Here is a 24,694-nt window from a genome sequence, read left to right as displayed (position 1 = left end):
GTAGTAACAGTGTGCTTATATCCTCATGGAAATGATGCAGGAAAGAAGGAAAGATTGATGATCCGAGGAATGGAGGGGAGAATCCGTAGAACAAAGTCCTCAAGCAGATGGCGGGGCCTGGTGCATGAGCAGAGGTTTCACCTAGGCGAGGAGGTGTGTAATGGGTAAGCATGCCGAAGGGCACAGCTTTAGGTAGATGGCGTGGAGCCTGTGGAAACATACTGCCAGTGGGTTTTCAAGCACATCATTAGGCCTCATGCCACCATTGGCAGGATGTGAGTATGCCCTTCCTCCTTCATTCTGCAGCACTGAGTGTTGTCATAGTCTTTAAATGTTTGCAAAGTTTTAGCAAGAGGCCTCTCTACTCCTCCCCTTGTGAGACCCATGGAGACCAGAGCTTTGACAGGTACCTGGGTGCCTGGCCAGGATGCCCTTTTGAGACATACATATCCAGTATGTCATACTTCCTGTTGCCACCCACCTGTGCACGTGGTTCACCTGTAAGTCTCTGCTCTGCTTCCGCTCTGCTTGATTTCCACATCTCTGCTCCTTTTCCTGTCCAGCTCCTGCCAGGAGGCACCCTCCCCCCATTCCTTTATGCTCTTAGCTCTGATGAGTTTCTGTGCCTCCTTACTCTGACTCATCTCCTTGCCTTGTGAATTTCTTGGACCATAAAAATTTTAGTAACAATCCTGGAGACTGACTCAGTGTTATCAAAGTCTGTATTAGGGAAATTGAGGATTCTGTAAAAAGCAAGTACTTTCTGTGGTTATTATTTTAGGTCACTAGCTAGTTTCTGGTTTGACTATCCCGGCGCCAGGTTCCTCTCTGTAGCCACATGAGTGGTGGTGATGGTGATGGAAATGGAGTGGATGGTGGGGGCTGCCCCTGGCCTGGCTGCCCGTGTTAGCAAGGCCGTATTGATGACAGGCTTGCAGGTATGTTACGTGAGTGGCTGGCTACCTTTGGAATAACCTCAGGTCACTGAATTTTCCAATGTTGCCTGTCCCACTTAGGGTTTCTGATTCAAAGCCTTTCCCAGCTTCTGTTCTATGTATGAGTTTTTTTCTTCCCCTCTGGCAATTTCTGGGCATTGCTGTAAATACCTTTAGCACCCTATGCAAAATGACTGGTTACTGGGACTTTCAGATTTTAAAGGGTATGTGAACTGTAGCCAGAGAAGTTAGTAGTACTTTGATTTAACCTACCACTTGAACACAGGAGATCATTTGTATTTTAAAGATTGGTGAAGAGGAATGTAAGAAATACATATTTTCAGAGCTGCAAATCTTTTTTTTTAACTGTCTGATTTGCTGCTATTAATAAATGCAAGTTATTTTTCTCTTTTGCCATATGGAGCTTAAATGCAGAGACCTGAAGTATTTTGTAAATATTTGAATGTGTGAATTGCTATGCTGCCAGATGACGGAGCAGTGGTGCTAAACTTGCCCTGGCATCCTGACTTGTTCTGAGGCTGGTTTAGATATTTATTTTCTTCCAGATAAGTAGAATCAAAACAAACAATAATTACATTGTTTATTAGACATAGAACACGATTTCATCTGTATAGAAACGCTGTATTAATAATGGTTACATACTTAAATCCATTTTATGTAACTATAGTTCTGGCAGGTAGCCAATACCACTGTGCCTTCATTAATGCCCAAAGCCACCCTATTTACTTCTGTAGAACCACTGGTCATTTGTAGGTAGGCCAATTCAGGAAGTTAACTGCAGTCATAAGAAAAAATGGAGAAAAAAAAAAGAAAAAATGGTTGGGGTGCCCAGGTGGCTCATTCATGCATCCAGCACTTGATTGCAGTTCAAGTCGTGATCTCGGAGTTGTGAGATTGAGCTCCACATCAGGCTCCACGCTCAGCCAGGAGTCCACAGGCGATTCTTTCTCTCCCTCTCCCACTAGTGGCCCCTCTCCCTCTTCACACATGCATACTCTCTCATGCTCTCTCTCTCTCAAATAAATAAATAAGTAAATATATAATATAATATAATTATTATAATTAATATGATTATTATAATATAAATATATATTTTTTAATGGTTACAGGTTTTTTAGGCTTTCTCTGTTTTTTTGAATATGTAAACTGAAAGTAAATCCTAAAGAAAACGTACTTCACATGAGCTATAAAAAGGATGCTATAATAATGTAATAATATGGAATCATATGTAATAAATGTTGAGTTTTCAGGAAACACCTTTGAAATCTATAAATTGCTAAATATTTACTCTGTGATTATATAAATTACATGTCAAACATTAAACACTTAAGGTAATTTCACCTCTAACTTAGGATTCTATCATCAGGTTTGTTTTTTTTTAAGATTTTATTTATTTATTCATGAGACACACACAGAGAGAGAGAGAGAGAGAGAGAGAGAGAGGCACAGAGACACAGGCAAAGGGGGGAGCAGGCTCCATGCGGGGAGCTTGACGTGGGACTTGATCCTGGCTCCCCAGGATCAGGCCCTGGGCCAAAGGCGGCACTAAACCACCAAGCCACCTGGGCTGCCCCTATTATCAGTCTTTTTGATAACTAATTGGAAGAGAACTTAAGTATTAATGTTAGTAATTATTTCCCAAGGAGTACCACTTGCTTAAAGAACTTGCATGTGCTTTGGGAAAGTTCGGAAAAGACTATAGATACTTTAGTGACTACACATGTAGTCATCCCTGGACTTCAACACAGGGAGCTGATAAAAGATCGTGTGTGAAATTAGGAAGGAAACTTGTGATTGAAGTGGGGAGCACAGAGGACACTTGAGTGGCTCAGTCGGTGAAGTGTCTGTCTTCAGCTGAGGTCCTCATCCTGGAGTTCTGGGATCCAGCCCCACGTCGGGCTCCCTGCTCAGTGGGGAGTCTGCTTCTCTCTCTCCCTCTGCCTATCTGTCAAATCTTAAAAAAAAAAAAAAAAGGTAGGGAGCACAAAATGTGAATTACTCATATGGACTACCCATTTCATTTTCTTCTTTGAGCGTTTGTTGGATGCCTATTGTGTGCTTTGTGGGACTTAAAAGTTGTTGAGTGTCTAATGAGAAGATGAACACGTGAAAGCATAAGATAGTTTGTGTAAAGTATGGAGGGTGTACAGGAGTTGGAGTAATTTTGGGGGCTGTATTGGTTGAGGGGTGGGGAACAGGTTGGAGGAGAAGAAAATTCACAGAGAAAGAATGATATAGTACAGTGGGGTTTGAAAGGATGCCTGACAGTTGCCCAGTATAGGAGGGAAATGGGTGTTTCAGAGTGAGAAATGGCATGTACTAAGAATGGGGCAGGGATCTGTAATTGTGAGGAGTAGAACTACTGGGTCGTGCAGCACTATGTGATAAGGGCCTTGTATGTCACGCTTGATCCTTTTAGTTGGGGAAACTATTGAAGTGTTCAGAGCAGAGGAATATTCTGTTCACGTGTGCAGTCTGAAAGATCATCCCGATAGCAGGGTAAATAAAGGATGTGGGAAAGTAGACAGACCTGGAGGCTGCAGACCAGACAGGAAGACACAGTTGTGCTGTGTCCAAGGCAGGAGTTGTTAATGCAACAAAAACAGGCACATTTGTTTTGTGTTTTGTGTACATGAGTATCCTGGCTTTAGTCTTCACCTAGGCTGTGTGACCTGAGATGGGCCACTATCACCTGAGCGCGTTTAGTGTGTTTATGCCCTAAGATGCTGTGTTTTCTTTGTGTTAATAATAAGTTTACCTGTAAAGTTTTATTTTTTTATTTTATTTTATTTTTTATTTATTTATTTTTTTACCTGTAAAGTTTTTAAATAGTAAGTCTGTTTTTCATGTTGAATTTGCAGTTTCTTTTTTTGGATGTTACTTTTAGAATTAGAGATAAGCCTAGCAAGAATATGAATTTGATATCTTTTATTAAACATACACACTGGCCACAAATGACAGCTTATGCCAGACAGTGGAAAACCAGTTTACTCAGAAAGGGTAAAATATCTTACATCATGGGTGTAGAACTCAATTGTTAGTGGCCTTCTCAAGTGCTTTCAGCAATCTAGCCAATTTAGGAATAAGCACATCTTCTTGTGGAAAAATTTCTGGGTTACAACATAGGATCTTACAGAAGTAAGTAAATAAAATATTGCTATTTAAATGTATTTTATGTGTGTATAGGATTAGGGAGATGACACTTGTTTAGTGTTTATTCTGGTACATTTATTTTTTAAGAATATGAATGAAATCGAGCAATGCCTGGGTGCTTCGGTGGTTAGCACCTGCCTTTGGCTCCAGGTGTGATCCTGGGATCTGGGATCGAGTCTCACATTGGGCTCCCTGCAAGGAGCCAGCTTCTCCCTCTGCCTACGTCTCTGCCTCCCCCCCTCCCTCTCTCTCTTTCTCTCTCTCTCTCTGTGTGTCTCTCATCAATAAATAAAGAAATCTTTTTAAAAAAAGTATTAATGAAATCGGACTGGATTTATCCTCCTGCCTTAACTAAAAGAAGGGCAAAATATCTCAAGCAGTAGTGTACCAATGCAGGACAGCAGGCAGTGCACGACAGTAATCCTTGAGAGATAGAAAATCCAGGAGCTGAGGGTTGGTCAACCTTACTGTCTGGAGAGAATTTACAGGTCATGGCTCAGGAAGAAAGGAGAGAGTAGCCTGAAGAGAGTCTGATGGTTTCCTTGAGTTGAGGAGATCTACCTGAGAACTTTTGGAGGCCAGAGTGAATTTGCAGGGCAGAGTACCAGAGAAGAGAGGGCTGCAAAGAGAAAAAAGAGTTCTGGAGAGCCACACAGAATATTCAGCTGGGTATTGATGAGCACATGCATGTGTGGAAACTGTATATCAAGGGAAGAACCCAGGAAGTGAGTAGTAGAACAATCCATGGAGCTCCTATGGGACCCCAAACAGTTTGTGTTCCCACCAGCCAGAGAGGGAAAATCTTGTAACGCAAAAGTGAGGTCACAAGGGTATTGCCTCAGTAGTGGAAAGATTTTTTTTTTAAAGGTTCCATTTATTTATTCATGAGAGACACAGAGAGAAGCAGACACAGGCAGAGGGAGAAGCAGACTCCCTACGGAGAACCTGATGCGGGACTCAATCCTGGGACCCTGGGATTACACCCTGAGCTGAAGGCAGACGTTCAACCAGTGAGCCACACAGTGGGAAAGGTTAAAGGTGCTCTGATCCTGGGAGCATCTCTCTACTGCCAAATAGGATGCTGCCTGGTTCATGAATCACTTAATAAAACCAATTTGATCTTTTTATTTATTTGTTTGTTTGTTTGTTTGTTTATTTATTTATTTATTTATTTATTTATTTATTTTTAAAAGATTATTTATTTATTTATTTATGAGAGAGAGAGAGAGAGAGAGAAAGAGAGAGAGAAGCAGAGACACAGGCAGAGGGAGAAGCAGGCTCCATGCAGGGAGCCTGACGTGAGACTTGATCCCAGGTCTCCAGGACCACACCCAGGCTGAAGGCGGCACTAAACCGCTGAGCCACGGGCCTGCCCCAATTCGATCTTTTTAAAAGAAATGTTCAGATCCCACCTCCCAAATCTTACAAGCAAGCCTTGAAAGGACCAAGCTCTTCCCAGATAACCTAACTATGGGCCACAACAAAGCTCAGAAATATTTGAAGAAGTAAAACCATACCCGTTTTCCTAACATAGTAAAATTCACAGTGTTTACTTTCTAGTCAAAAATCACCAGGCATGCGGAGACAGAAGCAAGCAAATACAGTTCATAATGAGGTTCAAAATAAATAAACAGAAACAGATTCAGAAATGACACATATAATAGAATTATTAGGTAGATGTTAACACAGTTGTTATTGCTATATTCTGCATTTTCAAGAAGACAGAGGAAAGCATGAGCATGTTAAGAAGAAGCACAAGATGTAAGAAAACCCAAATGAACTTCTAGAGTTGCAAACTAGTGTCTGAGATGAAAAATACATTATATGAGGCTTAGTAACAGATTAGACACTGCAGAATAAAAGATTAATGAACTTGAGGAGATAGCAATAGAAGGTATCCAAAAAGAACCGTGAGCATCAGTGAGCCTTGAAACAACTTCACATGGCCCACAGCACTGTATGTATGTGTCATTGGAGTTCCAGAAAGAAAGAATGGGCATGGGGATTATGAAAAGATATTTGAAGGAATAATGGTGGGAAAATGTGCAAATCGAAGCAGCTCAGTAAGCCTCAAGCACAAGAACGATGAAGAAAATACACCACAACACATCATCATTATATCACTGAAAACAATGTTTATTTTTTTGAAAAAGATTTTGAGACACACAGAAAGAGGCAGTAACATAGGCAGAGGGAGGAGCAGGCTTCATGCAGGGAGCCCAATGTGGGACTCGATCCCAGGACTTGAGGATCATGCCCTGAGCTGAAGGCAGACACTCAACTGCTGAACCACCCAGGTGTCTTGAAAACAATGTTTAAAAGAAAAATGCAGTTAGAAAAAAAAGATGCATTACACATTGAGCAATGACAAAGGTAGACTTCTCATGAATAACAGTGCAAGCTAGAAGTAGAGAAAGAACAACTTTAAAGTACGGAAAGGGAAAAGCATAACCTAGAATTCTAAACCAGCAAAAATATCTTTCAAAAGTGAAAATGATGCCCCTTTGGGGCTGCATGAAAACAAAAAGACACAAAAGTGAAGGTGAGATAAAAACGTTCTGACGTAAAATGTTGGAAGATTTCATGGCTAGTGGATCTTCATCAGAGAATATGATAAAGGAAACTCCAAGCAGAGGAGAAATGACACCAGATGGCAGTCTGGGTCTACATGGAGAAAGGAAGGACACTGGAGATTGTGACTGTATGGGGGAAATACTTTTTATATTACTTTGAAATACAATAATCTATTTAAAGCAAAAACAGTGGGGTGCCTGTCTGGTTCAGTCCATTGAGTGTGCGACTCTTGATCTTGGCTATGAGTTCAGGCCCCTGATTGAGGATAGAGATTACATAAAAATAAAATCTTAAAAAAGAATTTCTTGGGGCACCTGGGTAGTTCAGCATTTAAACATCTGCCTTCAGCTTGAGTCATGATCCCAAGGTTCTGAGATGGAGCCCTACATCAGGCTCCCTGCTTGATGGGCAGCCTGCTTCTCCCTCTCCATTGCTTGTGATCTCTCACATGTCTCAGATCTCTCAGATCTCTCTCTCAAATAAATGGAATCTTTAAAAAAAATGTTTTTTCTTAAAAAAAAATAAAGCAAAACCAACAATGCCTTATAGAGCTTACATGTAGAAGCAGCATGTCTGACAAGCAACACGAAGGCTAGGAGAGGGAGCAGAGGGCTCTTCCATGGTGTAGTCATAAAGTCTTACTAGATAGATGTTTGTGGTAAATTAAAATGTATACTGTGACACTAATATAGCCACTCCAAACAAAAATATAGCTCACAGTCCAACAAGAGAGGTAAAGTAGAATCATAAAAAATTCCCAATTTTTAAAAAGTGGATAAAGAGGAAAAGGAACAAAAATAAATGGGTCACTAGGAAAATAAAAAATTAGATGGAAAATTTAATAAACTTAATCCTATCCCATAATTGTACTTAACATAAATAGTCTAAGCATGACAATTTTAAAAGATTGTGAGAGTGAGAAAAAATCAAGACCCAGTTATATGATTTCTGCTATATGCTTTAAACATAAAGATGCAAGTAGGCTAAAAGTAAAGTCATAGGGAAAGATAACGCCTTGCTTATATAAGTGAGAAGAAAGCTGGATTGGCTATGTAAGAAAAACAGATGCCAGAGCAAAGAATATTAGCAGGAGTAAAGAGTAATTTCATACTGATAAGGGGTCCGTTTATCAATTGGACATAAGAATCCTAAATGTCTTTGCACCTAATAAAGCTTCAAAATACGTGGATGAAAGACTGATAGAACATCAAGCAAAAATAGACAAATACAAATTTATTATGGTTGGAGATTTTAAGACCTCTCAATAATTGATAAGTAAACAGAAAGTCACTAAGGGCACCTGGATGGCTCAATAGTTGAGCGTCTTTTGGCTCAGGTCATGGTCCCAGGGTCCTAGGATCAAATTCTGCATCGGGCTCCCTGCAGGGAGCCTGCTTTGCCTCTGCCTATGTCTCTGCCTCTGTGTGTGTGTCTCATGAATAAATAAATAAATATTCTTTAAAAAGAAAAAAAAAGTCACTAAGGTTTATAGAAGATGAATAACATTGTTAGCCACCTTGGCCTGACAGATGTTTATAGGACACTGCCCAACAACAGCAGCATGCTTACATAGTCTTTTAAGTAAATGTCGAACATTTACCAAAGCAGACCATATTCTGAGCCATAAAAAGTCTTGATAAATTTATAAGAATTAAAGTTGTATAAAACAGCTTCTCTGACTACATGGGATTATATTGGAAATCACTAACAAAACCATACACATGAGGGAACCATATCACATGTTAAACAGCCAATGAACCGAAGAAGAAATCAAGAGGGTGACCAGAAAGTATTTTGGACCTAATGAGAATGAAAAAACAGCATATTAATGTTTCTAAAGTGCTTGCCAATGCACTGAGTCTAGGGAAACTTACAGTACTAACTCCCTCTTCATACAAGAGAAAGGGCTGAATGGCTTGTGCTTCCACCACAAGAAAGTAGAAAATCAAAGAGCCGTTATACCCAAAGTAAACTCCCCAAAAGTAAATAATATCATAAAAGCAAAAATCAATGAAAATAAAATTTTTAAATATGGAAAATCCACAAAACCAAAAGCTGGGTTTTTTTTTTCCTTTTTCCTTTTTTTTTTTTTTAAAGTAGTTTCCACGCCCAGTGTGGAGCTAACGTTGGGCTTGAATTCACAACCTTGAGATCACAACCTGAGCTGAGATCAAGAGTTAGACATTCAAGGGACACCTGGGTGGCTCAGTGTTGAACATCTGCCTTTGGCTCAGGGCATGATCCCAGGTCTGGGGATCAAGTTCTGCATCGGGCTCCCTGGGAGGAGCCTGCTTCTCTCTTCTGCCTATGTCTCTGCTCTCTCTGTGGGTCTCTCATGAATAAATAAATAAAATCTTAAAAAAAAAAAATAAAAGAGTTGGACACTCAACTGACTGAGCTGCCCAGGCGCCCCTGAAAGCTGATTCTTTTAAGAGTAATAAAATTGATAAACCTTAATCCAGACCAGAGATTTGAATAAATACTACATAAGCCTGTGAAAAGATATTTAACATAATTAATTCTTAGGGAAAACCACAGTGAGGCAGCACCACACAGTCATTACAGTAGCTACAATAAACTCATCATATTGATGAGGATGTGGATTAATTGGAACTCTCGAAGACTGCTTTTGGGGAGGAATTTGGCAATTTCTCAAAAGTTAGACTTGTACCTACCATATTACCCAGTTATTCTGTTCCTTGGTATTTGTGCAAGAAAAACAAAAGCATGTGTCTACACCAAGATTCTACATGAGTGTTCACAGCAGCTACTATTTGTAATAGCCAGAAACTGGAAATAACCCAGATGTCTCCGAATGGGAGGATGGATAAACAAGTTGTAGCTTACCCACATAATGGAATACTACTCAGCAGTAAAAAGAAATCAACTCCTGAGGCACCTGGAGGGCACAGTCAGTTAAGCGTCTACTTTCAGCTCAGGTCATGCTCCTGAAGTCCTGGGATAGAGCCCTATGTTGGGCTGTCTGCTCAGTGGGGAATCTGCTTCTCTGACTCCCTCTGCCCCCCACCCCTGACTCATGCATACTGTCTCTATCTCAAAATCTTAAAGAAAGGAAAGGAAAGGGAAAGGGAAAAAGAAAGGAAAAGACCAACTCCTGATACATACCTGGGAATCCTCTCCAAATAACTATACTTTTCAAAAGAAGCCAAACGAGAGTATGTTGTGTGATATAACTTATATACAATTCTAGAAGTTGCATAGTAATGGATAGACACAGAAGTGGTCACCTGTGAATGGGATAGGAGGGAGGGGGATGTGGAGGAAGAGGGTGCAGAAGGACATTAGGAAACTTGGAGGGTAATGTTCATTATCTTGATTGCTGTGGTTTCACAGGTGTGTCTGTGTTAGGACTACTCCAATTGCATGCCTCAGTTGTCCAGCTTATTTTACCTTGGTTATACTTCAGTATAGCTGAAAATGCTTTTAAAAGATTCAGTGGAGTTTATATTTTTACCTCCCATTTAATCACAGATAGGAGAGTAACTATGTGGCAGATACAAGTGTTTGGTTATTTTGGTCAGGTGTATAGTATGCACACGTGGGTATCTTGTAGTAATCTGTTACTTTGCTTCATCTGAAGAAAGGCGTGGAGAGTAGAGGTTGACCCCCTTGAGAAGACTAGCTTCATACTTGAGCACATTGGTCAAGAGTTGAGAAGTTTTGACTTTGATTCAGGAGGTGGTCTACCCTCTCCCCAAGGATCATCTGGCCTGGCTCCATGGCTTGACATACCACATGCACTGCTGATCCCGAATTATATATCCCATTGCAGCCTACTCCCGAAGTGTCGCCATGTTTTTTGGATGTTTAACACAAACTTCATGGTACATCATCTAAAGCAAACCTTGGTTCTTGCCACTGCCCCAGCCTGTCTGGCTGTGTTTGGCATTTCTATTGTTCGTATGCCCACTGTCTAGGCATTCACATCTTCATCACATCCTTGGGTCTTTTGGCAGGCAAGTCTTGTGGTTCTACCTTCAGCACTTGTGAGTCTGACTGCTCTGGACCTCCATGGTTCCTGCCTGCACCTGGACCCACCTAGAACAGCATTACCTCCACCAGAGTTCATTTTTTACACAGTAAAGTTTCCTTTTAAGATGCCAGCTGGCTCCTACCTGTCCTTCTGAGAAATCTTTGGTCTCTTCCCATGGCCCTCAGCCCTGGAGAGCAGCCCCCGCCTGTCCCTTGTTCTGGTGGTGCTCCTGGCCTTCATCTGGGGCCTCAAGCCTGTGCAGGTCCCCACTTGCTGCCTCTGCTTGCAGTGCTCTTCTCCCAGATTTTCATGCAGCTGTGTTTGCTTCTGTTGGGCCTTAGCTTTGCTTCACCCATGATAATATGGTGCCCTCCTTATAGCTCTGCTCTGTATCCTTGCTGAATTTATTTCTTCATGGAGGAATACTTCCTGCCATTGGAAGGCAGGTGCTTATGTCTGAATTTGCCTGTCTGACACCTCTCAGGAAACAGTAGGCCCTTTGGGCTATTCACAGTTCCTTCTTCTCCTGGAGGGAGTTCTCACTGGCCATCCTGAATAGGAAGCACTGTTCCCAACCCCAGACACTCCTGCCTGCTCTATGTTTTTCTCCTTCTCAGTGACCACTATCTCATGTTCTGTATTTTGTCCTGATCTGTGTCATATGTAGTCTTATCTTTTGCAAGGATATTAGCTCCCCATGGGCAGGGACTTTGTTTTAGTTATTGCTGTGTGCTCAGTGCCTGGATGGGTGCCTTGGCACATGGCGGCTCCCAGTAAATACTGGATAGACAGGCTGCCCGTTATGCAGATGAGCAGATGATCTGGAGCAGAACTGGTTACCCTCAGGTCAGCTCTGGCTCTTCTAATCTCTGGCTTGGGGACTTTGTAACCTTGAAGCCTGGCAGTTCCTTCTCTGAGTAAAAAGATGGCCTAGAAAGATCTGAAGGCTGTGGCTGTTCTATTGATGATGGGTTGTTTTTTTATAGGCCTAGGGACAAGAGATGGTTTTACATAGGGTTAAATCAGTGTGGTTTTTGAAATTGTCTTATTTTCTACATCTGGATTTGTTGGGACAGAGAAAGACATCTCCTCCCATGGTATTCTGTGGTTTGAGGAGCAGTCTGGAGTTTTCTGGAATACCACTCACTGGGATATAGTACTCTTCCCTTGACACACAACCCACACATTCAAGTGATTGCTGAGTGGGGTCTGGTTAAAACCATGGAACCTGCAGATGTGACGGGTTTAAGTAGTTTTGGTCACTGGATTATAAAGCAGGTAAGAATATATGTGCAAGTCTTAGTGGTGCTGTTATTCACTCCTTTCATCATTCATTCATCTTTCACCCTGGCATCGCCTACCCACCCCCTGTGTAAGTACCTGGTCACCTGCCAGCCATCCTGGGTTTTAGAGATGGAGCCTGTGGAGCCGGTTGTGTAAATGCACACTTGTAGTTCAGCGAACAAGCACAGCCAAAGACCTATGTGAGCCTTGGAGCAGGAGAACAGAGCCTTCGAACAGGAGAACAGGGAGAGCACCGAGGGCTGAGGGAAGAGCTGGGCTGCTGGCTGGGCAGGCCTGGGTAAGGTACTGGAGGAGCTTCTGGGTAGAACTGGAGACTTGGTAAAATACCTTGAGGTTCCAGCATGAATAACCTTGGCATCGGTCCTGGTCCTCTTTACACTCCCCTGTGCCACATGTCCTGTGGCAGAGGACAGCATTGGAGGCCTGGGGGGATTTCTGTAGCCTTGATCCCACATGTGCTTTGGCTTGGAACCGTGGCAGAGCTGTGCCTGACTCTGGAAGGTCATGCCTGGCTTCCCTGCTCATGTGCTGCCCAGGTCTGCCTCTCTTGAACCCCTCTTGAGAATTTGCAGGATGGTTCCTCTCTGCAGATGACACATCTTGGGCTCATTGATTTGGATTAAAGTCTTGGCCCCTGCTTGCTAACCTTACTACTTTAGGCGTGTTTTAAATATGTTTGACCCGTTTGTGTGTTCTTGAAGCTAATTTTCCTTTTCTGATGGGTGATGGAAATCTTTTGAAGAGAATCTAGGGCAGTGATCTTGCCTCTTACCTTTTTAAAAAAGCAGACATTGAAATTGAGTAACTAGAGATGAACTGAGCAGCACTGATGCTGAGCCAGAAGGGAAGCTGGGTCTTGGATGTGTGGTGCCGCCAGACTTCTCTAACACTGATCTTGCCTCTAGAACTGGAACACTCCCCTCTGACATGGTTGGGGGTTTGTACACACACCTAGGCTGGAATTAACGCCTTGGGTGTGACCCCTCGTATGCACACACCTCTGGAAGAGTGGCTTTAAACTCTGCTGGGCAGTTTTCTTATTCCTACTAAGATGTTCTTTATGGTCCTTCTCTTTATTTGGAGTATTATGAGTTTCTAGTTCACTAGATAGAATTTTATTTAACAAATTCCCTATTTGATGCTTATGTAAACATACATGTACATTATCATTTAAAACTATATTGTATTTTTAAATGATCTTGGCTTTGTGGATCATGTTTTGAAAATAGAATTTTCTTTTTCTATTCCAGACTCCTTTTAATTTTGGCATGAATCATAGAACACCACCCTACCCCGCTGGGGATTATTGCCTTCTGTGCAGAAGTGAGCGGAAAGACTCTTCGTTCTTAGAGAGTGGAATTAAGACTGCAAGCAAATTGGCCCTCTCCATGGCTCCCAAGGGCAACAGCGTGCTGCACCTGCCACTGTGGGTGTGCCCAGACTGCCGGCGGGCTGTGGAGAAGGAGGAGAGGCCCAGCAGCCTTGATCAGCCGTCGGTGAGTGCCTGGCACAGAACACATGGGCTTGTCGGCTTCCTTACCCTATGGATTACAGAGCTGATGGATTGGGCAGTGAAATCATGAATTTGGGTTAGCTTTTTGGAAGGAAACCCCTCTTGCGCCATCTTCCGGTCCGTTGTTCCACCCTCTGGGGTTTTCGTCCTGGTCTTCTGTAACACACCTGCAGTGGGTTGTAGGGGATCTGTCCTCCCTGGTCTCATAACTTGGTCAGCGAGCTCAGGGGGCCCAAAGGATGTGTTTTGGCTTTTTTAAGTCTGGCCTCAGGATGGCAGTGCCATTTTTCTGGAAAGCTCAGAGACTCTTAGAGCATTTGGTTCTGGCTGGTTCCATGTGCTAGTAACTCACCTGAAATGTTTTCCCAGATGCAGTTCTCAGGTCGGGTTTCCCCACCCTGTTTTTTCCTCATTTCTTGCCTCAGCAAAATGGAGGCATTCTGAGGCCTTCAGGCATACATGGGAAGGCCACAGCCTTAGTCTGCTATTTGGGTTCTAGAAGGAAGTACTTGGCTTTTGCAACCATGTAAGGTCCCACATTGTAGGGCTTTTCTGTTCCTTTTATTTTTGCCTGTGAGCAGCTACCAGTTTCCTGAGCTTTTGTCTTCAGATACCTCCCTACATGAGGCCACCACCACCATGCTCTGTTCTCTGCTGTACCCGGGGACTGCTGTCCAGGGCAAGTGTGCCACTGTGGTGAATAGTCATTGTGAGTCTCCTTTGTCTCTGGTCTCATGGCCTCATTCCTGACTACCTTTATGCCAGTGACTTCTGTCCTAGGGTTTCCATGAAGGTGATGCCTCCAAACACATGCTAATGTCTGCACTCAAGATCTCGTCATTTATTGGAATAAAAATTGATGTCTCACCCCACCTCCTCTTGCTTGCTCCCTTCTCCTGTGTGTTCTCTGCTGCGCCTCTTTCTGATATACAGCACATTCAGCTTCTTCGTCTTGCTTAGCTCCTTCACTGGAATCGACATTCCACAGGGGTGGCTGTTTTTGTGCATTTTCTAAGCAGGAACAGTGCCTAGCCTGGCATATTTTAAGAAACCCAAATATTTGAGTTAGTGAATGAATGAGCATGGAAGTGAATAAATGGTGGAACCCCCTCAGTGGGATTAAAAAGATGGCATAGTCGATCTTTTTTTTTTTTTTTAATTTTTATTTATTTATGATAGTCACAGAGAGATAGAGAGAGAGGCAGAGGCACAGGCAGAGGGAGAAGCAGGCTCCATGCACCGGGAGCCCGACGTGGGATTCGATCCCGGGTCTCCAGGATCGCGCCCTGGGCCAAAGGCAGGCGCCAAACCGCTGTGCCACCCAGGGATCCCGGCATAGTCGATCTTAAGTGTTTTACCATCCAATCCTCTTGCTTTTATCATTTTATTGTTTTACTTTGTTTCCTTTCTGTGTCCTTTTAATGTGTGTGGCCCTTGCTCTGTCCCCTGTTGCTGTCCCCTGCCCTGGCTGGAAGCACTGCCTGTGCTCCCTGAACTTCCAGTCTTGGCTTCTCTGCCTGGGTCTGCTCCTCTGTTTGAGCCCAACTGTGCCTTTGGAAGAAGGGTGGCTGTTGTTCAGGCTGGTTTGGGAGACAAGTAGAAATAGCAGTGATTTCCCAGAAGTTGCCCTGATGCCGGGGTGGCCTCATTCCCTAACTCCATTTGTCCTGGATAATGAATCGTCAGAGGAGGCTTTTTCTCATCAAAAACGTGAGGGGATCCCTGGATGGCTTAGCAATTTGGCGCCTGCCTTCAGCCCAGGGCGTGATCCTGGAGTCCCGGGATAGAGTCCCACATCGGGGTCCCTGCATAGAGTCTGCTTCTCCCTCTGCCTATGTCTCTGCCTCTCTCTCTATCTGTGTCTCTCATTAATAAATAAATAAAATCTTAAAAAAAAAAAAAAAAGTGACTCTGGCCGCTACAGAGGAAATGCTGGCCTATGTTTGTAGACTGTTCTTCTGCTACTTTTGTGAGGTTGTTGTCTTTGTTCAAGCCAGCTAAGATTGCTGGCCTTTAAAAAAAAAAAAAAAAAAAAGAGGTATAATTTACATCTAGTAAAATTCTTTTAAATTGTGTATATATTTCAGTGAATTTTGACACATTTATATAGTTATGTAACTACCATGACTGCAGTTAAGATGTAGAACATTTCCGTCGCCCCAAAAGTTCCCCCTGGTCACATTGGGAGGCATGCCCTTCCCCCGGTCCCTTGTAACCGTTGACTTGATTTCTGCCCCTGGTTTTGCTTTTCTAAATGTCACATAGACTCCTTCCGCTAGTAATAATGCTTTGGAGAGCCATGCAGCAGTAGTTTGTTCTGTTGCTGGAGAAGTTGTAGAGATGCACCACGCTTTGTTTATCCATTCACCACTGATGGGTGTTTGAGCTGTTTCCAAATTCTGACTATTTTGCATAAAGCTATGCGAAGCTTGTAGAGGTCCTTCTCTAGACATTTGTTCTGCATGTTGCTGGAATGATTTGCTTTTGTTGGTTAAGGACTTTTTGTCTGTGCTCATGAAGGATGTTTGCCTGAAGTCTTGTCTTTAATGTCTTTCAAGGCCTCATAAGATGAGTTGAGATGCGTTCCTGCTTCATCTTTTTTTCTGGAAGAGTTTGTGTAGAATTTAGTATTATTTCTTCCTTAAGTGTTGTTGGTTCTTGCTTTCTGTGTCTCTCAAACTGTTAGGTGGGATGCCAGGCAGGACATGGAAAAGACCGCAGGGGGATCCCTGGGTGGCACAGTGGTTTGGCGCCTGCCTTTGGCCCGGGGCACAATCCTGGAGCCCCGGGATCAAATCCCACGTCGGGCTCCCGGTGCATGGAGCCTGCTTCTCCCTCTGCTTGTGTCTCTGCCTCTCTCTCTCTGTGTGTGGCTATCACAAATAAATTAAAAAAAAAAAAATAAAAATAAATAAATAAATAAATAAATAAATAAAATTTAAAAAAAGGAAAAGACCACAGGGCTGAGTGCTCCTTACTCGGCAGTCACCCTCATGCATACCTGGGGGCTGGGGCAGTCTGGTCAGCGCTTCCGCTGGCCTGGCTTTGCTCCTGTTGTCTTCACACACTCATTTCTGTAGCAGCGTATGTGGGCTGGGGAGGGGTCTCCCTTCATGTTCCAGCCCCCTCTGTGTGGCAGTGGGCCACCCTTACCTCCCCTTCAGCACGAGACTCCCACCCTGGTATCTTCCCTGTGCCTAGGGCTCCAGTGCAGCTCTGCTGGTGATCCTGCCCCCTTGTGATAGAAGCCAGAGTCTGCCAGTATCTCTAGAAGTTTTGGGTGGGATACACCCCCAGAGCCTCCCTGGAATGGCTGACCTGTGTCTATCTCCCACGGTGGAAAGCTAGATGCCCTCCTGCCAGTGGATCAGGCCTGTGCCTCAGGTGGAGGGCGCTTGCCACCACTGCAGCAAAGCTGCTTCCTACCAGAGCAGGATCAGGCCTTCTCTGACGTGGAAGATTATCCTGGATGCCCCGGCACCCTGCCTTTACAGTTCCATACTATAGACTCCCTCCATTCCCGGACCTTGTCGTGCCCGGACACTCAGGAAATCTTCCCTCCAGACATCCTCATCCCTTTCACGTTGGCAGGTCCCTCTGACTGCTCCATTCTCCAGCAGCCAGAGTCCATGACTCAGCATTGCCATCACTTGCTTGCAAAACCCCATGAGTCTTCTGCCTAGGACCTAGCTCACTGGCTCAGCACTACCCCTCCCTCCACCTGGTAGAGTGCTGCTGGAGAAAGCTTCAGGCCTCTGCTCCCTGCTGCCCATTGACATCGTGGTTCCGGGCTGTAGACAGGCATCTGGCATGTTGCTCTGGCTTTGTACCTGACCGCAGAAAGGTGTGAACCTTTCCTCTCCTTTCTTCCCAAACTCCCACAACCTCTTTGCCTTGCTCAGCTCAGCAGCTGACCTCACACTCCAGGGACACTCGGGCCCTGGCTCATCTGCCATCCCACAGTTGGGGGAGGCCCGCCCTCCCTGAGGCTTTCAGGTGCCTCTCCCCTTTCGTCTTCTCCAGGACTTTGTTGTTCTGGTGAGTCTTTTCTTCTTGGGCGCCACAGATCTTTTCTTCTGTCCTGCCTCATGCCTAGGAAAGTACAGATGCTCTAGAATTGTCTATTTTTCCAATAACCCGCCTCTGACCTCGTGGTCCCTCGCAACCGTCACTCTCGCTCCTACTCCCGTTGCAGCTGTGCACATCTCTGGGAAAATAATAAAATCCTGGTTCAGTTTCCTTGGTGGTAAGAGGTTTTCCATTTCTTTTCCAGTTAGTTTTGATGAATTACATTCTGAGAAATTAAGAGTTCCTGGTACAAAATTGTGTAGAGGCCGTGTGTTCATAACTTATCGGACTTACACATACAAATCTTTATCCTTATATTTGTGCTCGCTCTTTTTTGAACGAGTCTTGCTAGAAGTCTTTCCGTTTTGTCTTTTCAAAGAACTTTTTAACTTAAAAAAATATCTCCTTTCTGTTTTCATTAATTACTGCTGTGTGTGTATAGACTTGATTAGTCAGTGCTGTGGCAAGTGTGGTGAGACTTTGGGAGCACAGCCAAAAGTAGTGCCAGCCAGTCCCCCTGTGTCTTGCAGAGGCTTCCAGTGTGGCAGGTTCTTGTCTTTTCCTCCAGATATATTCTTTTCTGAGTATTGAAAGGTAGTGATGACAAACACCACAGTGTCCTACATTGTACACACCTGTTAGTAAGTAGAGGCATGGGGTTCTCTTACTTTCTTCTCCTTGGAAGAAGAGCATGGATGCCATGGCAAGGTGAGGTGCACGTTGATGGAGGGTGCTATCCATTTCCAAGCCTCTTCTGAGGGTTCTTGATAAAGGTATCCAGGGTGCCTGTGCTGCAGTACCAACTGCTTCTGGGAATTGCATTCCTTGCAGATGTCACCTTGTGGGAAATCTTGTGGGAACCTGAGCCTGCCTAGGGGCAGGCAGGGGGACAGTCTTGTCCCACTTTCTGGCTTCCAGGCCAAGAGCCACCAGATATTGTCATGCAGTTCCTGTTGCTCATGACTACAAATCTGGTTTTTTTCTTCTCTATGGTAGCTCTTTTGCCTTCCTGAGTTTTCACCCACCGTTTTTATCATTCTTCTCTGATAGGCACTGGAAACCTCTAATTGCTATACTAGATTTTGAAATGTTAGTTACATTGGCTCAATTTTAAGTATTATCCAATTTTCATTATTTCTGTTTTCAACCATGAATTGTTGAGAAGTATTTGTAAATACGCAAACAGATCTTTTAGGTTACTTTTAATCATTGACTTTTAATTTCATGCTGTTGGATATCATAGTCTCTATTAGAGTGATTGCTCTCTGGTCAGTTACACTAATACATGGTTAACTTTTTCTCAGTGTTCCACGTGTACTTGAAAATGTATTCCCAGGATTGAGAGGACTCTATTCCCCGGTTAGGTCAACCTCTTGTTAATTACACTTTCTTCTATGTTTTTACTAAGTTTTTTGTGTGCTTAATCTGTCAGTTTCTGAGTAAGATTAGTTGAACTCTCCTACTCTGCATATATAGTTGTCCTTTTTTCGTTATAAATATTTTCATTTCTGCTCTACGTTTTAAAGCTCTGCTGGTGAATACATGTTAAAATGACTAAATCCTGTTGTGTTATAGTTCTTTTATTGCACTGAAGCCATGTGTGGTTTCTCCTAAAGGACTGCAGTTTGCAGAGCTACTTGAGCTCCCTCCCCTTCTCCCCTCCTTTCATGTACTATCATTTTCCGTCTCTTGGTGTTGGTGTGTTTTAGGTGGTCTTGTGTAGTCGGCATAAAGGTAGACTTGATTTGGTTTGTTGTAGAGCCTCCTTAGTGGTGAAATTACTCTGTCACTCAGCAATCAGGGTTTATTTCTGCCACCATGCAGGTTATGACTCAAGCATCAACCTTAGCTCACATCCCCTCTGTGCCTTCTTGGAGTTGACATTGTCCTGATGTTCCTGGCACTCAGTCTTCCTGCTCTTCTCTATCAATCGTGGCACCTGTATGCCTCTGCTCCTAAACAGTCGTCTAGTCTCTTGTTTTGAATTTCATAGAAATACTATACAGTATACATTATTTTGTGCCTGATTTATTTTGTTCATCATTATATTTGAGATTCCTCAATGTTATAGGTTTTTTTTTCATTTTCATTACTATACACTATCTGCCATTTTGAATATACTATATGTTGGTTGTCTCCAAATTTTGCTATTATGATTGATGCACTTGGAACACATGTTCATACATTCTATTGTGTGTACGTGTGGGAAAGGAATTATTGAGTCATAGAGAATTTATATAATTAACTGATTACAAGTTAAGATCAATAGCATATTTTTTTAAAGATTTTTTATTTATTCATTCGTGATAGACATAGAGAGAGAGAAAGGCAGAGACACAGGCAGAGGGAGAAGCAGGCTCCATGCCGGGAGCCCGATGCGGGACTCGATCCCGGGACTCCCGGATCGTGCCCTGGGCCAAAGGCAGATGCTAAACCACTGAGCCACCCAGGGATCCCCCAATAGCATATTTTTAAATGAAAACTATTTTCCAAAACAAAAATAATTTCATGAGTAAAGTAGCATTGTTTTATAAACAATGTTAGTGTTTAGACAATATTAGACAGCTAGATTCTCATGTCTGCTTCTGTATTCAGTGTGTTGTTATAGGTTGTTTTGATTGAAGCATTATGAAGAAAGTAATATGAGAGCTTTTTCAGATAATTGTGGATATTAGTTTTTGATACTGCTCCAAACTATGACAAGTAATAGTTTCTTAATGGTTGGTGGAATTGTAGAGTATGAAACAGTGTCAGTGAATTTTTCCTGTGTGGTTAAATTAAAATACATTGTCTTTCTTGAATTCTGAAGAATACCTTACTCATTGGTGATTTTGTAACAGCATACATTTGTATAATAATGGTTTACTGAGTTGGGCAGATTCTTTCCGATACGGACACCGTTCATTATTCAATATAAATTATATTTGTGGGGCACATGTGTAGTTCAGTTGGTTATGCATCTGACTCTTGATTTCAGCCACCAGGGCTGCCCAAGGAACTCCTCTTTTTTAAACTAAGTGTGTGGAAGGTGGAAAAGCAGTGGTTACTGGCACACTTCGTTGGGCAACTTTCATTCTCACCAAAGCGCTGGCTGCTAAACCTGCCATTGCTTCTGCACCACCAGTCAACACAGGGAAAAGGCAAATAACATCTAGATGTTAATGTGAAAATAATTTTGACTAGTATACTTGCTGAAAGGGTGTTGGGGACTGCCATGGGTCCACGGACCATGTTTGGAGAGCCGCTATTCTCTCGAGTACAGTGGTCCCCCATCTGCCGTTCCCCTTTCCATGGTCTCAGATCCCACAGTCAGCCAATCCAGAAGCAAGTGATCCTCCTCCTGATGTGTGGTCAGAAGGGTAGTGGTAGCCTGACACTAGGTCACAACACCCATCTCACTTCTCTCCTCCATTTCTTCATGTGGGCACTTTATCATCTCACATCATTGCATGAAAAGAGTGAGTGCAGGACATGGGTGCAAGAAATTTTGAGAGAGAGAGACAGAGACCACATTCACACAACTTTTATTACAGTGTATTACTACACTTGTTCTAGTTTATTATTACATATTAATATTACTATTATTGTAACTATTGTTAATTTCTTGCTGTGCCTAATTTGTAAATTAAACTTTATCGTAGGTATATAAGTATAGGAAAAAACATAGTATAGGTAGGGTATGATAGATTCATGGGTTTAGGCATCCACCTGGGGTCACATAACATATCCCTTGTTGATAAGGTGGGTGACTGTATTTGTCTTTTTCCTTCAGACCCATGGGACTTCTTTATGTTTTACTGAACATGACCCCTTTGCTGGTTTTATGCATTGCAGAGACCAGCTGCCTCTTTTTTGCTTCTCTTTTAACTGTTTATAGTGTCTTTTGATGACTACAAATCCAGTTTTTAAAAATATTTATTTTATTAGAGAGAACACGAGAAGACAAAGGAGAAAGGAAAAGAGGGTCTCAAGGAACCTCTGCACTGAGTGTGGAGCCTGACACAGCACTCAATCTCACAACCTCAAGATCATGACCTGCACCAAAATCAAGAGTTGGACACTTCACTGACTTTGCCATCCAGGCACCCCAAACACAAATTCATTTTTAATCTAGTCAGATTTCTCAAATTTTTCCTAAATAGTTGCCACTTTATTTAGTTCTGTTTATTACAGATTTTTCCTATCATGACACAATAAACATATTCTTTATTTGTTTTTTAAATATTTTTTTATTTATTCATGAGAGACACAGAGAGAGAGAGAGGCAGAGACACAGGCAGAGGGAGAAGCAGACTCCATGCAGGGAGCCCGACGAGGGACTCAATCCTGGGTCTCCAGGATCAGGCCCTGGGCTGAAGGTGGCGCTAAACCACTGAGCCACCTGGGCTGCCCCAGCATATTCTTTAGAATGTATTTTCTTTTTCTATTAGTACTGTCCAAAGAAATAAGTGAATGACAAATGGAGGCCACCATGTGAATAATATATATTAGTAGCCACATATCAAAAACTAAAATGAAATAGGTGATATGACAATCTATTTTTCCCTCAGTGTATCCAAACTATCATTTCAACCAGTACTCAATATAAAAAATGTTATGTTATTTTCAGTTTGTTTTGTATTAAATATTCAGAGTTTGTATATTTTACTCATACAGTGTGCATCACTTAGGATGCTCACATCTCACAGGCTCAGTAGCCATGTATAACTAGTGGCTGGCATAGTAAACAGCACAGTCCTATATTTTTATTGTTTTGCCTTTCATATTTAGACCTGCAGCCCTCATGGAATTGAAATTAAATTTTTATATGGTGTGAGATAAAGATCTAGCTAAATTTATTTCCGTGTGGAAATCCAGTTCCTTAGCAGTGTTTGTTGAAATGACTGTTCCCCGCCCCCCTCCTCCTTGCCCCACTTTTTAGTACCACCTTTGTTATAGATCAAGCATCTGTATATGTGTGGATGTATTTCTGGGCTCTGTGTTTTGTTTCCTTGCTTTGTTTGTCCTTGTATTAACAGCGTGTTGTCTTAATTACTGTAGCTTTGTAATAAATCTCATTTTCAGAGAAAAAGTACTCTTAACTCTGTACTCTTTATACATGTCTTACTTAGTCTTCATTCTTTGCATTTCTGTACAACTGAAAATTATCTTGTGAGTTTACACATACAAACCCAAAATATATAGAACAACCCTGTTAGGATTTGACTGGGATTACATGGAGTCTGTAAATCAGTAGGAGGAGAATTAACTTCTTTCTAATATTATTAATAATCTAATACATGGGACACCTGGAGGGCTTAGTCGGTTGAGTGTCTGACTCTTGGTTTTGACTCAGGTTGTGATCTCATGGGTTGTGGGGTCAGTCTCTGCAGTCAGCGCTAAGTCTGCTTGGGGATTCTCTCTCTCTCAAATAAATAAATCTTTAAAAAAATCTAATAATCCTTTTGAGTAGAGAGTCTTTTTCTAAGTATTCTATATTTTTCAGTGTCATGTATTGCTCCTTTAAAAAATAGAATAGAGGGATGGCACCTGGGTCACATAGTTGGTTAAACTTCTGACTCTTGGTTTGTCTCAGGTCATGATCTCAGGGTCGTGGGATCGAGCCCTACATTGGGTTGTATGCTCATTTGCAGAGTCTGCTTGAGATTTACCCTCTCCCACTGGCTCTTACCCCCCCCCCCAAATAAATAAATCTTTTAAAAAGAAGATTGACCCATTGGTATTTGACTTTTATCCGTTCTATTTTAAATGATACTTTCTCTATTCTTCCTCTTCTAACTTTATTGGTACAGATGTATTCACTTTTTATTTTTTGTTTATTTAATTTATTTTTAAAGATTTATTTATTTATGAGAAAGAATGAGCTTGTGTACAATGCATGTGGAGGGGAGGAGCAGAGGGGGAGAGAGAGAAGCCGAAGCAGACTCTGCACTGACCACAGAGCCCGACATGGGGTTCCGTCTCCCAACCCCAGGATCACGACCTGAGTTAAAAATCAAGAGTTGGACGCTTAACCAACTGTACCACCCAGGCAGCCCCACTCTCTCTTTTTAAATTTTTAATTGAAAGGACATTGCAAAACCCTTAGTTTCTGACTCAAATAGGTCTTGGACCTTACTTTTCTTAATTGAAGTGGAATTTTAATTTTTTGGGTTTTTTTTTTTAAAGTTGCAATTTCAAGTTACAGTCAGTTGGTCGCTCAGATGTTTGTATTGCTGGATAGTCCTGTAGCACTCACTAAAAGACTCTGCACAGATGACTTTTACTCTCTGTCTCAACCTTGGTCACTGGCACAACACCTGAGGCTGCGGGTAGAGTGGGAAGTAGAATATGAAGGAGGCAGTTCTGGAGAACATCTGACATTTGAGACAGAGATGAGTGAAAAGCAGACATCAGAGAAATAGAAAAACAAGAAAGTGTGATAAGCAGAGCTAAGTGACAGTAATCATTTAAAGGATGGTGTGGTTAGTAGCTGTTGGGCCTAAGATTGGATTTTTTTGCCCTACTTGAAGGTAATAAAGTACCTTGTTACTATTTCATGGGTGCTGGCAGGACATGAGACTCCTGCGTCAGAGACAGAGGACTTTATTGCTCATAGCGCAGCAGCTGTCATGAGCATGAGCATGTCTGCTCCGCTTGTTCCCTTTCCCTCCCCAAACCCGTCTGTGAAGTGGGGAGGCCTGCATACATGCTGTGGGTACGGTGACTTTGTGTTGGGGCTCAGGAGCACTGAGGGGGACATCTGCCTGCACTTTGTCTCAAGACCATCTGCTGCATTAACTCTGAGAACCAGTCCAGGGTTGGGAGGGCACAGGGGAGAATAGGCAGAGCCTTACAGCCTTGGCACATCCAGCAAGACTGAGAGTTGGCCTGGGAGACCTGTGGACGGCTGTTTCCCAACTGTCCTCCCAACAGACATTAAAATGTTAACCAAGAAAAGATATGAAGTGTTGAACGTGGCAACAAAGAGATTGTATCTGACCTTTGCTAGACTCATAGTGGAAGTGTGGGAGCAAAAGCCAGACTGAGCTGCATGAAGAGTAAATTATTGGTGAAACTGAGAAAGTCAGTTTGAGGTGCTGATTTTCAAGATGCTTGACTGTGAAGGCAGGGAGGACAAACTGGAATAGG

General features: G+C 42.7%; 1 protein-coding gene across 2 annotated transcripts in view; it reads left to right on the top strand.

Moving 5' to 3' along the window:
• Positions 1–24,694, top strand: part of FAM193A (family with sequence similarity 193 member A) — a 165,369-nt gene that overhangs the window by 52,108 nt on the left and 88,567 nt on the right. For both annotated transcript variants that reach the window (XM_041751330.1, XM_041751328.1), the window contains exon 2: positions 13,233–13,478. In XM_041751330.1, the coding sequence (XP_041607264.1) occupies positions 13,251–13,478 (228 nt within the window). In that variant the 5' untranslated portion in view covers positions 13,233–13,250. The remainder of the gene's footprint in view (positions 1–13,232; positions 13,479–24,694) is intronic.

This window comes from Vulpes lagopus, chromosome 4 (genome assembly GCF_018345385.1).
Source record: "Vulpes lagopus strain Blue_001 chromosome 4, ASM1834538v1, whole genome shotgun sequence".
NCBI classification, from domain to species: Eukaryota; Metazoa; Chordata; class Mammalia; order Carnivora; family Canidae; genus Vulpes; species Vulpes lagopus.
Note: the sequence above shows the minus strand (reverse complement) of the source record. Positions and strands in the feature narration are given on the sequence as shown.